At 35.8% G+C, this 12,346-nt stretch overlaps 1 protein-coding gene across 1 annotated transcript; it reads right to left on the reverse strand.

Annotated features, from left to right (window-relative positions):
• Positions 1-8,667: 8,667 nt before the first annotated feature.
• Positions 8,668-10,937, reverse strand: LOC104609747 (pathogen-related protein). The gene is made up of 4 exons (XM_010276123.2): positions 10,678-10,937; positions 10,286-10,418; positions 9,858-10,156; positions 8,668-9,074 (listed from the first exon to the last, which is right to left on the reverse strand). The coding sequence occupies exons 1-4, from the start codon at positions 10,828-10,830 to the stop codon at positions 8,898-8,900; spliced, it is 762 nt and encodes a 253-aa protein (XP_010274425.1). The 5' UTR covers positions 10,831-10,937; the 3' UTR covers positions 8,668-8,897.
• Between the last annotated feature and the right edge of the window lie 1,409 nt (positions 10,938-12,346).

Genomic DNA, 12,346 nt, shown 5'->3' on the forward strand with positions numbered 1-12,346 from the left:
TCATCATATGACAGGAAGCCCCGAGTCGATGAGAGACATAAAGAATGTCATTCCGTGCTTTGTCGGGCTACCAGACGGGAAAGCGACAATAGCAGAGAAAAAAGGCACAGTTGCACTGGACGATCATCTGAAACTGACTAGTGTTTTATATGTGCCTAGTTTGAATTGCAATTTACTTTCCGTGTCGCAATTGATTGAGGAATCGAATTGTATTGTCCAGTTCACTAATAAATTCTGTGTGATACAGGACCGCACTACAAGGATGCTGATTGGAGCGGGTGAGCAGCGAGAGGGACTCTATTATTTCCGGAGCATTGCATCAACAAGAGCAATGAAGACTACAGAAAGCAGGACGAATGGTGATATTTGGCATCAAAGGTTAGGGCATCCTTCTTATAGAATTGTTAAGTTATTGCCTTTTATTAGTACTAAGAATAATAATGATGACAGTATTAAGGGTTGTGATGCATGCTTCCGAGCTAAACAATGTCGAGAAGAGTTTGTTTCTAATAATAATAAAGCATCCGACATTTTTGAGTTAATTCATTGTGATTTGTGGGGTCCTTATAGAACTGTAGCTTCTTGTGGGGCTCATTATTTCTTGACCATAGTAGACGATTTTTCTAGAGGCGTTTGGATTTATTTTCTGGGTGATAAGACGGAAGTGGGACGGGTTCTTCGAAATTTTTTTGCTATGGTTCAAAGGCAATTTAACAAACCTGTGAAGGTGATCCGTACTGATAATGGGACTGAGTTTGTATGCTTGGCTAGTTATTTTGCTGAAAGTGGTATTATTCATCAAACCACTTGTGTCGAGACCTCTCAACAAAATGGGAGGGTTGAACGCAAGCACCGCCACATACTCAATGTTGCCCGAGCTTTGCGCTTTCAAGCCAGCTTGCCTATTGATTTTTGGGGGGAATATGTCCTGATCGCATGTTATTTAATCAATCGGACACTGTCCATTCTGTTGAAGGGAAAGACTCCCTATGAAATGTTATTTGGGCGACCTCCTTCTTATGATAATGTGCGCGTTTTTGGTTGCTTAGCATATGCACACAATCATGGACATGGAGGGGATAAATTTGTCAGTCGAAGCAGACGGTGCGTTTTTGTTAGGTATCCTTTTGGAAAGAAAGGATGGAACCTGTATGATTTAGAGTCCAGCATGTTCTTTGCATCAAGAGATGTTACATTTTTAGAGCATGAGTTCCCATATGCACACAGGGAAGATGCACAGCCGAACAAACCACAAGGCCAATTTAATTGTGGAATAGGTGGGACAGATGAGGTGTTGGTGCCATCCACTTATTTACCTGGACTAGCAAATGGCGAGATAGAGGCTAACCAGCGAGGTGAACTCGCTAAAGAAGGAACCCGTGTAGACCCGAATGCAAATGCTGGTGAACCCATGCATTCTTGTGACGCCACCACAAAAAATGCAAGCGAAGACGGTCCTGATGTCAGGGGGGTGGCAATGTTGAGCAACAACAACACTTTGAATTTCAACAGCAGCACTCTGAATTTCATTTGGGGTGTGGGCATCGACAGAAACAACAGTCCACAAGGTTGAGAGATTATGTGCTTCACACCACACAACGCTTGAGTCCCTCTCCGCGTCCCTTTGCAAGCTCACTCGGCCAATCACATTCTGCAGGTAGTCCTTATCCCATAGATAACTATGTGAACTGTAACAATTTTTCTTGTCGACATCGTGCTTTTTGGCAGCTATTACTACAGGAGTTGAACCTACTTCTTTTGCTGAGGCCATAAAGGATGAAAAATGGAGGGATGCAATGCAGAAAGAAATACAGGCACTTGAAAATAATCAGACATGGGCTGTGGAGTCTTTGCCATCCAAAAAACGAGCCATAGGATGCAAATGGGTGTATCGAATCAAGTATAACGTTGATGGGACAGTGGAAGATACAAAGCCCGTCTCATGATTTTTGGGAACAAGCAAGTTAAGGGAATTGATTATAATGAAACTTTTGCCCCAGTTGCAAAAATGGTTATTGTCCGTACCTTCCTTGTAGTCGTAGTAGCTAGAAATTGGGAGCTTCATCAAATGGACCTACATAATGCATTCTTGCATGGTGACCTTCATGAGGAAGTCTACATGCAAATGCCTCTTGGTTTTCAGTCAGATAAACCAGGTATGGTGTGTCGGTTGCGAAAATCTCTGTATGGCTTGAAACAAGCGTCGAGATGTTGGTTTGCTAAATTAATTGCAGCCTTGAAGACATATGGGTTTCAGCAATCATGTTCAGATTACTCCCTCTTCACCTTTCGTCGAGACAAGGTGCATGTGCTTGTTCTCGTGTATGTGGACGACATTATCGTGTCAGGTAATGATCGTATGGCAATTCAAGTCTTCAAGAAATATTTGAGTGACTGCTTCCATATGAAAGACTTGGGACCATTGAAATATTTTTTGAGCATTGAAGTTGCCCGAAACTCATCAGGAATTTTTCTGTCTCAACGTAAGTATGCTTTGGATATTATCTCTGAAGTTGGATTACTTGGTGCAAAACCTGCTACTTTTCCTCTGGAGCAGAATCACAATCTCGCCTTGACAGATGGGCCTCTCTTATCTGATCCTGAGCGATACAGGCGCTTGGTAGCATGCTTATTTATCTTTCAGCAACTTGTCCAGAGTTGTCTTATTGTGTGCATGTTTTGTCCCAATTTATGCAGCAACCGCAAGAAAGACATTGGGAGGCCGCATTGCAAGTGGTGCACTACTTGAAAGGAAATCCTGGTCAAGGAATTCTCTTGCGTTCAGATTGTGACTTACATTTATATGCATGGTGTGATTCAGACTGGGTGAGCTGTCCTTTGTCTCGACGTTCTCTGTCTGGATGGTTTATTTTGCTTGGGAAATCGCCTATTTCCTGGAAAACTAAGAAGCAACACACTGTGGCTCGTTTTTCAACGGAAGCAGAGTATCATGCTATGGCCACGGCCACGTGTGAATTAAAATGGCTGAAGGGATTGTTATTGTCTCTTGGAGTTATGCGTTCAAACCCAATGCGATTATATTGTGATAGTCAGGCAGCCTTGCATATTGCAGCAAACCCAGTGTTTCATGAGCGTACAAAACATATTGAAGTTGATTGCCATTTTGTATGTGATGAGATTCAAAATGGTTGCATTCGTCCTGCTTATGTGTCGACTACCGTTCAACTGGCTGACATTTTTACAAAGGCATTGGATCACTGAGAATTTGAATACTTTCTCCGCAAGTTGGACATTCACAATCTGCATTCTCCAACTTGAGGGGGGGTATTAAGATTAGGAGTTCGTTCAGTATTATCTTATTTGTATATATCTTCTTATCCTTTCCTTATCATGAATAGTTCAGATAGGATAGGAAAGATGTATTTGAGTCGTTGTAAACTTAGGAGTTCTAGTTACCATAAGCTTAGGAGATTTGGTGGTTGTATTCATGTATATATATACTTAAATTCTCAATGAATAAAATACAGAAAAATAAACATCAGAAAAGCTCTGGTTTTACAGAAAGGGGGAAATTTTGGTTCTCCCTGCTTGACACGTTTGTCAATGTGACAAAATTAATGCTTTAAGCATCGTTACTATTGCATTGAATTCATGGTCTAATGTGTTGAAAATCCTTAAGCCTGAGCTGTGTAATCGAGAAATAAATAGAGACCGTTGACCATTTCTTTTGTTTTTGTACTTTTGCCTCCTGTTCGTGGTTGGTTTGGCTCTCCGTGGCCGTGGGGTATACGGTTAATTAATTTATTAATTTTATTTTCTGGTAGATGGAGTGAATCCTTCTGTTTCTGTGGCTAAGGTTGTGTTTCGTTGCTTGTATTGATGCAACCGTGCAAATTTTGACCTATTTTTGTTTCAAATTTTAATTTATTTTATTTGATTGCAATATAAATAAAGTGAAATTAAGATATGAAACAGATTAAAGTAAAACCCAAAACAAAATTTAACAAGAATTTGTATTTTTTTTTATTTGCACTCCTATTCATTTATACTAGTGCAAATAAAATTGCACTACAACCAAGTGAAGTTCATGAGGTCTAGAAGGTAGGTAGGGCCAATTACTTGCGATGCTCAAGTTGTGAATCCGGTGTCCTCAGATAGAGTGAGATTTGTTGCTTCTCCAACAGTCCATGATTCTTGCATCTCTGAGGTTGGTGGAGTTGGGGCAGGTGGCAAGTCTTGTTGCAATTGAAGAAGGGAAATTAAGTTTCTTGGAGTAGTGACTCTGGTACTTGGGGGTATAGACAAGATGAGAGATTGGTTATGAGCTAGCTAGAGAGTTAATGAATGAACCAAACACAAGCAGAACATCCAATTTCCCCACGAGTGGTGATGGTTTTGAATGGTCCTTTATTGATATATAGTTTAGAATATGTTCTTCTTGGCTGCCGAAAATTGAAGAAAGCTAGTGGATCTATATGATGATGTTGTAGTGAAGCCTCAGAGCCGAGGGGTGGTATCCTAGCTCGGACCTTTAGTGGTTCGGGTTGTAGTTTGTGTTTGGCTGGTGCTGTGTCTAGTTCGGCGGGTGTTTTGTTGTGGCTTGGACTATCTTGTCCGTTTTTTCTTTTTTTTTTTTAAAAGCTCCTTTTATTGATTTTTCTTTGTTTAGTTTTTTCGAAGAAAATATCTATTCTATTATTAAAAATGTGAATGAGGTTTAGGTTCTGGATTTTTTTTTTATTAACTAAGATATCCATATTTTTGAATTTGGTTCTTCTTTATTATGATGCCAAGAAAAACGTTATTTGAACTACTACTTTTATTAAATTTATTTTTTTCTCTATCATTAAGTCATATATTTAAAATATTAATTATTACTCCCTTTCATTAAATCTTATATTTAAAGTATACTAATTAAATGAGATTTGTGGACTTTTTCTTGATTAAAACACCTATGCTTTTGAGTTTGATCCCTCTCCAACAGCATATGTAATTTAATGTACTATTAATTTTTCACTTTATTTAATTCCCTTTTATTAAGGTGTTAACCATAAGGACAGAAAATTAGTTAAAATTTTATTATTTTCACATCATTCAATTCCTTTCTATTAAGTTTTTAATTTCCATTTTCTCTCCTTAGGTCCTTTATTAGAAGTATAAATAATTGTTCACATGCTTTGCATGTGGCAATTTTTTATGATGATGATAGTAAATAATATGTTTTCAAATTGTCTACACTTTTTAATATTCCTATGTCTATAAAAGTTATTCTTGTTTTGTTTAATATGCTGAATATATGATATTAGAGATGCACCCAAATGTTTTCTACAAATTTATATATATATATATATATATATATATATATATATATATATATATATATATATCTTTTGCATATTTTTGTGTTTTTATATTTTCAATTTTTGTTATTTAATTATGACTTCACAGGTTGACACATTTGACTTGAAAGGTATAATTGTGGATCTACTACAAATAAGAAAATAATTTGACTTTTGAGTTAGTTGATTTTAAAATTGTACTTTATCTTCATCATTAACAAAAGTTAAAAAAATCTTGTTTATTGTTTTAAATTTTAATATGATTAATATAAAATATAAGAGATGTTTCCAAATGTTTTCTATAGAGTTTATATGTTTTTTTTGTATTTTTATATTTTTCTTTTACTTTTTATTATTTTATTAGAAGATCAAGGGTTGATACATGACCCGAAAGCTTGAGTTGTTGATCTGCCACCAAGAGAGCAATTTTATTTTTGGGTTGGTTTTAAATTTTATAATTTATTTCCAACATCAAAAAAATTAGTGTGGTAAATAATAGTTGTTTTAATTTATGTCATTTTTAGGCACACCTCTAATATTATATATTTATCGTACTAAAAAAATAGTATGATAGAAGTAAATGATGTAAATGAAAAAATCAAATTAAAACTGACCTAGAAATGAAACCATTTTCCTATTCAAGTGGTGGGTCAATGGTTCAACCTTTTAGGTCAAATGGGTCAATCTTGATGTCATAATTAAATAACAAAAGCTTTAGAAAAGACAAAGCAAAAATAATTATTAAAAAATATTGAACTTTTATAGAAGACACTTGGTTTCATCTCTAATATTATGTATTCAACTTATTAAACAAAAATAAGTGTGATAGTGGAAATAGAATAAAAATAAAATTAACTTGAAAAGAAAATTATTTTTCTATCTAATTGGTGGTCAATGGTCCATAAGAGAGCAAATTGGATAGGTTAACCCGAGTCTGGACTGACTCAACTCACAATTTTGGACAAGTTATCTTGGACTTTTGGTTGTTGGGTTGGGCCTACGCCTAGCCCAAGTTGCCCAAGCCTAACCTAACAATTGAGGCAGAGCTATGAGTTTTTCTTGGGAGGTGGGGGGCAAGAACTAATAAACATGGATTGTGGGGGTTAAAAGTTAATAAACATTCATGGGGGGGGGGGGCAAAAATATAAGTGCGATATAAATGGAGATTGTGGTAATTTTCAAGGCAAGGGGGGCGTGGCTCTCTCCACCGTCCCTGGCTCCTCTCCTATTGACAATATTCAAAATACATAAATACACATACATATATAGAAACATATTAATTTGCTTACATGCATGCATACATATACATTTATGTCAAAAGTTAGCATGGTGTTGATTGACAAACTCAAGTTTAGATCCAATTTGAGTGCAAGTTCGGCCTAGGTTATAGGTCAGGCCCACCAATATTGGGTCTGAATTGAGCTTAAACTCGGTTTAGTCTGTCCGACTTGCACCATAACAGTTCAATTGTTTGGATAAAATGGGTCAACCAATGATGCTATAATTAAATAATAGAAATTTAAAAATAGTACAAATACAAAAAATATATAGAAAATTGGTATATCTAAAATATTGTATTTGTTTGTTCTGTATATCTAAAATATTTTAAGTTTATCATATTAGACAAAGATAAGTGGGATAAACAAGAATTATTTTTAGAATTAATTATGTAAATGGAAAAGAAAATTTAAAGTTATGAAGAAATGAGATTCGTTTTTCTTTTAAGTCAAATAGGTCAACATATGATGTCATAATTATATAGTAAAAACTAAAATAAATAGAAATAAAAAATTATAGAGAATAAAAACAATTGTACACATCTCTAACATTATATATATATATATATATATATATATATATATCATATTAAACAAAAATAAATGAGATAAATAAAAAATAATATTAATATTAATAATTCTTATCTAAAAATAGTTAAAAACCCCAAAATAATGCATGCATGGTTTGTGCTAAGTTTGATTTAGTCTAATTACAAATATCACATTGCTCTTAGGGGTGTAACTTAGGGGGTTGGGTCAGGTTGAGGATCAACCAAAGTCCAACCCGAAGTCTTAAACCTCTAGCTCAGTCTTAGATTAATCTAATTATGACTAAAAAAGGTTAATCTATAGATTAATTTAATTATGACTACAACCTAACTTTATATATTTACTAATATTTAAGTAACATTTACAAAAAATTATAACACTAAATCATTAATAAAGTAAAACAAATAAAATGGAACATTAATAGATAATATGGGAAAATAATTATTTTATCAAGTAATTGGAAATAATTTATTATTTTTGTTAAAAATTATTAATATAATTAATCCAAATTACTAAATAAGAAATTATTAAAACAAAGATAAATTATTATTTTTAACAACATTACATTCCCTTCCTTATAATAGTTATCAGTTTTTATTTTAAAACCACCATCACACAATGCTTTCATTACTATCTTTTCTAATGAATTGTAATAAAGATATTGAAATTATTGTTGTATCATGTGGAATGCACATGCATATTTAATTAATAGTATCTCTAAATTTCATTACGTTGAAAGATGGTCCCATAAGCCTATATTTTATTGCGTGGTCTAAAATTACTCCCATGTAGCTCGACCCTTGCAACAACCTTAATTTACCTTGTTGCCCTCTTCATAGTGGTTGCTGTTACAATTTCTAATTTAGTCCAAGTCTGATGTATATTTTCCAGCTAATTATTTATGGTGCATTTCTCTTGCTCTCTCTTTTTTAAATCGCATCTACTCATAAAATGCGTGTCACACTTACCTCACAACATGTTTCAGCCGTGCATCTAGAATATCTTTCTATGATTTATAAAAGATTTGAAATAATTGGAGAGAAAACTTACAAGGGCTTCCGCCTTTCATTGTACTTATATAATACAAGAGTTTTGGTTATAATCTAATTGTACACTTGGCAGAGATTAGATTACAATAATGATAAGGATAACAGTGGTGATAATCATAATGATAAAGACTGAGTTAAAGTGGGAAACTTGATAAGGAGATAAGGTTCGATGGCTGGGTTATGTGTCATGTGGGCTTGGGCCCGGTCTCCTCAACAATTTAAACATTTACATATACGAAATATTCTGGTTTTCTATGCAGAGGCAGCTGTATTTTTTTTTTGGCACTCCGTATGTTTTCTGTTGGTTAAAGTCTTAATTCATCCAAATTACACCTGAAATTCACTCTCCATCACTTATCGGGATTTGAGCACTCCGAGGGCCCTATTTGGGACCAATCCAATTGTGGGTCCTGAACTTCTGAAGGCCCAACTTATGAGTCTATTCTGTACTTCATGGTTAATGCATTTGCTTTTATAACATAAAAAAAAAGAGAAGAAAAGGGAAAAATAGAATATATATTATCACACAAAACAAGAAATTAATTATTTAGTTGGATACAACATCTGATGGACAATCTGTTTGAATAGAGGAAACATAAACCACCAAATGAGGGAGTCCATATATATATATATATATATATATCTGATAAAGCTATTATTAATTAAGGTATGATATATGACAACATACATGCCATTAGAGAAACGTTTACGTACGTGAATGATCAATTACGTATACCCTTTGAGAAAGGGCAGCCTTGAGAGGAGGAGGAATTCAAGGGAGGGTGGTTGTGTTGTGGTTCTTGTGAACCCGAGGCCACTGGTCCTTTCATCAGACCTCCAAACAGCTCTCCCGGGTCGAAATAGATCTCAACCTCTTCAGCTCTGAGAGTCTCATCAACCTGTGTGTAGCAGATACGGAAGTAGTTTTAAGTATTAACACCAATAAAGTCAATACCAATTGGTTCATATTGACCTGGACTCTTCAAGTTCCGAATCACTGGATTACCTCTCTTTGGGAAAGATCGAAATTACTTACATCAGTAGGCAAGTTCTGGTCTGGGTTCCCCATGAGGCCATGACTTGCCATCTATCGCAGATCAAGACCCACAATTCATGGGTCCCACTAAAGATTAACTTTGCCAAGAATCATCTCGAAGCCTCGCTCACAAGTCACATCTAGAGGCTTGGGTTTTGGAAGCAAATACGTTAAAGAATTGAAATTAACCATCTTACCATGATAGGTTTTGGCGTAATTCTACTCTTAGCTAGGTTGGACCCAACCAATGGTGGTCCTAATTTTCTGAACATATGCCACGTGGCAAGTTAAAGGCCCCAGACTGCAACTAGCGGTCATGTCATGTGTCACCAGACTCGAGTCATTCTCTTCTAGCAATTAAATTCATTTGAGTTGTGTGAATAATCAGGCTCCCATCTTGGGCAGGTTGAGTGTTCGGGTGCTATACACCCGAAGTACTTCCAAATGCCAACAAATCTTTGCACAAATCGATCCGCTTGGTTATGGGTTAGATCACACAAACCTAAACTCCAAAACCAAGCTCGTGGGTAGGTCAAGATTCAAGATGCTCAGAGCCAACCCAGAAAATGCCTGAGTCAAGCATGCATTAAAATGAACCAAGGAGGCATGGTTAACATTTTAAGAGTTGTTTAGTGCTTGTACGTACCTTGAGAACTCCCATCCCATAAAACTCAACCTTGTTTCCAGTTGGAGCATATCCTCTGAAAGGGCCTTCCATGAATCCCCAGTGTCTGAACTTGAAAGCTATCACAGGCGGTCCGGAGTAGACGTTCAGCACCTCCCACGCAAACCCACGAGGAAAAGCCGTCCGGAAGACGTCGTGAGACGACTCAAAGCTCTCCACATCCGCCTTGTAATATTGGAGTTCCTCTGGAAGAGAAGTCTTCAACAGTGCGTTGTAGCTCCCAAGTCTTAGAGTTTCTTCCCCCGATATTCCTTCTCTCCCTGCGACAGGTTTCAAAAACTTTGTTAATTAATTTGAAATGCTTATTGAGATGAAGAAGAAGAAGAAGAAGAAGAAGAAGAAGAAGAAGAAGAAGAAGAAGAGAGACTTTGCAGCTTGGGTTCTCTCACCGTTGACGAACAACTTGAACTTCTCTGGATTTATGGTTTTGAAGTCTTGCAGTTGTGTCTTATGAGAGAGCTCCATCTCCCATGTCTTAATAGCATTTTGTACAGTTTCCTCTAGTGATCCTTTAGGCCATTCCTGTAAAACCAGAGTAGATGATTACGAGGGAAGGGAAATGTCCAATAATGGGTTTATCTTTATCTTTTATCTCCCCCCAAAAACAGATGAGATTGAGGGGCAAAGAATTAAAAACTGTAGCAAATCCTTAATTAAAATGCATAAATTAACGATGCAAACATTAGAACAGACAAGTGAAATTATATGATCGATCCACATGCAACAAGAAGAACAAGAACAAGCAATAGATGGAAACTTTTATGGGGTGCACTTAGGCCACCTTGGTTCGGCCTTGTTCGAAGACTTGGTTAACCAGATCATAGGTAGGAGGGCTACCATGTCTCCATTTTGTTTTCTTTTCTGCTTCCCCATGCATGTGAGATCGGTACTTATCTGCAATAGTGCTACCTGAAATTTCCTCTGAGGAAGACATGATAACAGACAGAGAGAGAGAGAGATGAAAACAAGGCCTAAGAGAGGCATTTATAGGAAAGGTAATGGAGCAGGAATGGACCAGCTTTGGTTTTTCTTATCCCAAACCATGGGTGGGTAGCATTAGCATTAGAAATTGAAAATACCCTCTTCAAGAGAGAGAGAGAACAAGAAAATCAAAGTGGTATCGATTAAGATAAAGCTACATCTTGGTGCGGTCACATCAATAAATCTAAGGCCATGCTTCCACATAACCGGATGCAGTTGGGTAGAAGAGGGTCACATGTAACCAGATGAACAGTATTGTATCCTCCTGCGGTTCATGAGATACATCCTATTCATTTTTTCAACGTCTGGTATTGTGAGAAATCACATTCAAGGATTCCTAAGTATAATTGTGTGAAAAGAGGGATAATATTCGGTTTTCTGAAAAGGAAAGGAAAAAAAAAAAAAACTTAACAATTTTTACTCATATATGAGTAGGATCTTGATGGATTAATTGTTGACGGAGTGGTCTTTATCTAATAATATCATATATATGTATATGACGGGAGGTCTAGTGTAGTCCAATTTGAGAAGAGAGGTTGGGTGTATTTCAAGGGACAGGTGTCAAAAAATTTAAAAGTGTTTATTGAATGTGCTTACAATTAGGTGCCTAACTATTCTCTTTTCTCCTTAATTTTCTCTCTCTCTTCTCCCTGTTCCCCTATTCAAGTTTCTCATTAGGCCAAGTAAGCAGGGCTATCAACCATCCCTAATTAGCCATGACATCCTTTATAGCAAGGATTCAAAATCTTGATATAAATGGGAACTTACTAAACAGTACCTACGTACAGCTAAAGGAAACCTGCCAAAATAGTTTCCTTCTCCTTACCTTTTGCACTATTACTAAAAAACCTCATTCTTCCCTAATAGAAATGAGATTCTGTGAAAATACAGTATCCAAAAAGGAGACATCGTTCTTCCCCAAATCTTTATTCCCCTACTTTGGATCGGTTATCATTTGTTTCCGTTCCTGTTTTGAATCGGATTCTCTTATACTGAAGACACTATGCCAAGATAGGTTTTGATTTACGTTTTCAGCTTTCTCTTTTTGCTACAAAATCTTTAAGTTTAGAAACTATTTCTGTTAGTTTTAATCAAGCACTAGTAGAATGGCGTGCGATGCACGGGATATTTGAATCAGGACTCAAATAAATTAAAAAAATCTCAACAAATTACCATGTGCATGAAAGGATCATGGCTGCTATATTTGTAGATAATTCCAGTAATCGAAATCCTTGCAGAAGAACTTTTGTGAACAATGTGAATGTTCAGATTGTATCTGCAAAACAAAATGAAAACTGGGACAATTGTGTGATATGTTTCTTCAAAGCATTTGACACAGTTCTAAGATTTTCAAAATTCAGTTTTTATGATATTTTAGTTTGTTCTAATTGAAAGGATACAAACAACAATTCTAACATGTTATAACTAAAAAATACAAAATAAGAAAAAAAAACATGAACCTTACTCAT

This window comes from Nelumbo nucifera, chromosome 1 (genome assembly GCF_055504915.1).
Source record: "Nelumbo nucifera cultivar China Antique chromosome 1, China Antique-T2T, whole genome shotgun sequence".
NCBI lineage: Eukaryota > Viridiplantae > Streptophyta > Magnoliopsida > Proteales > Nelumbonaceae > Nelumbo > Nelumbo nucifera.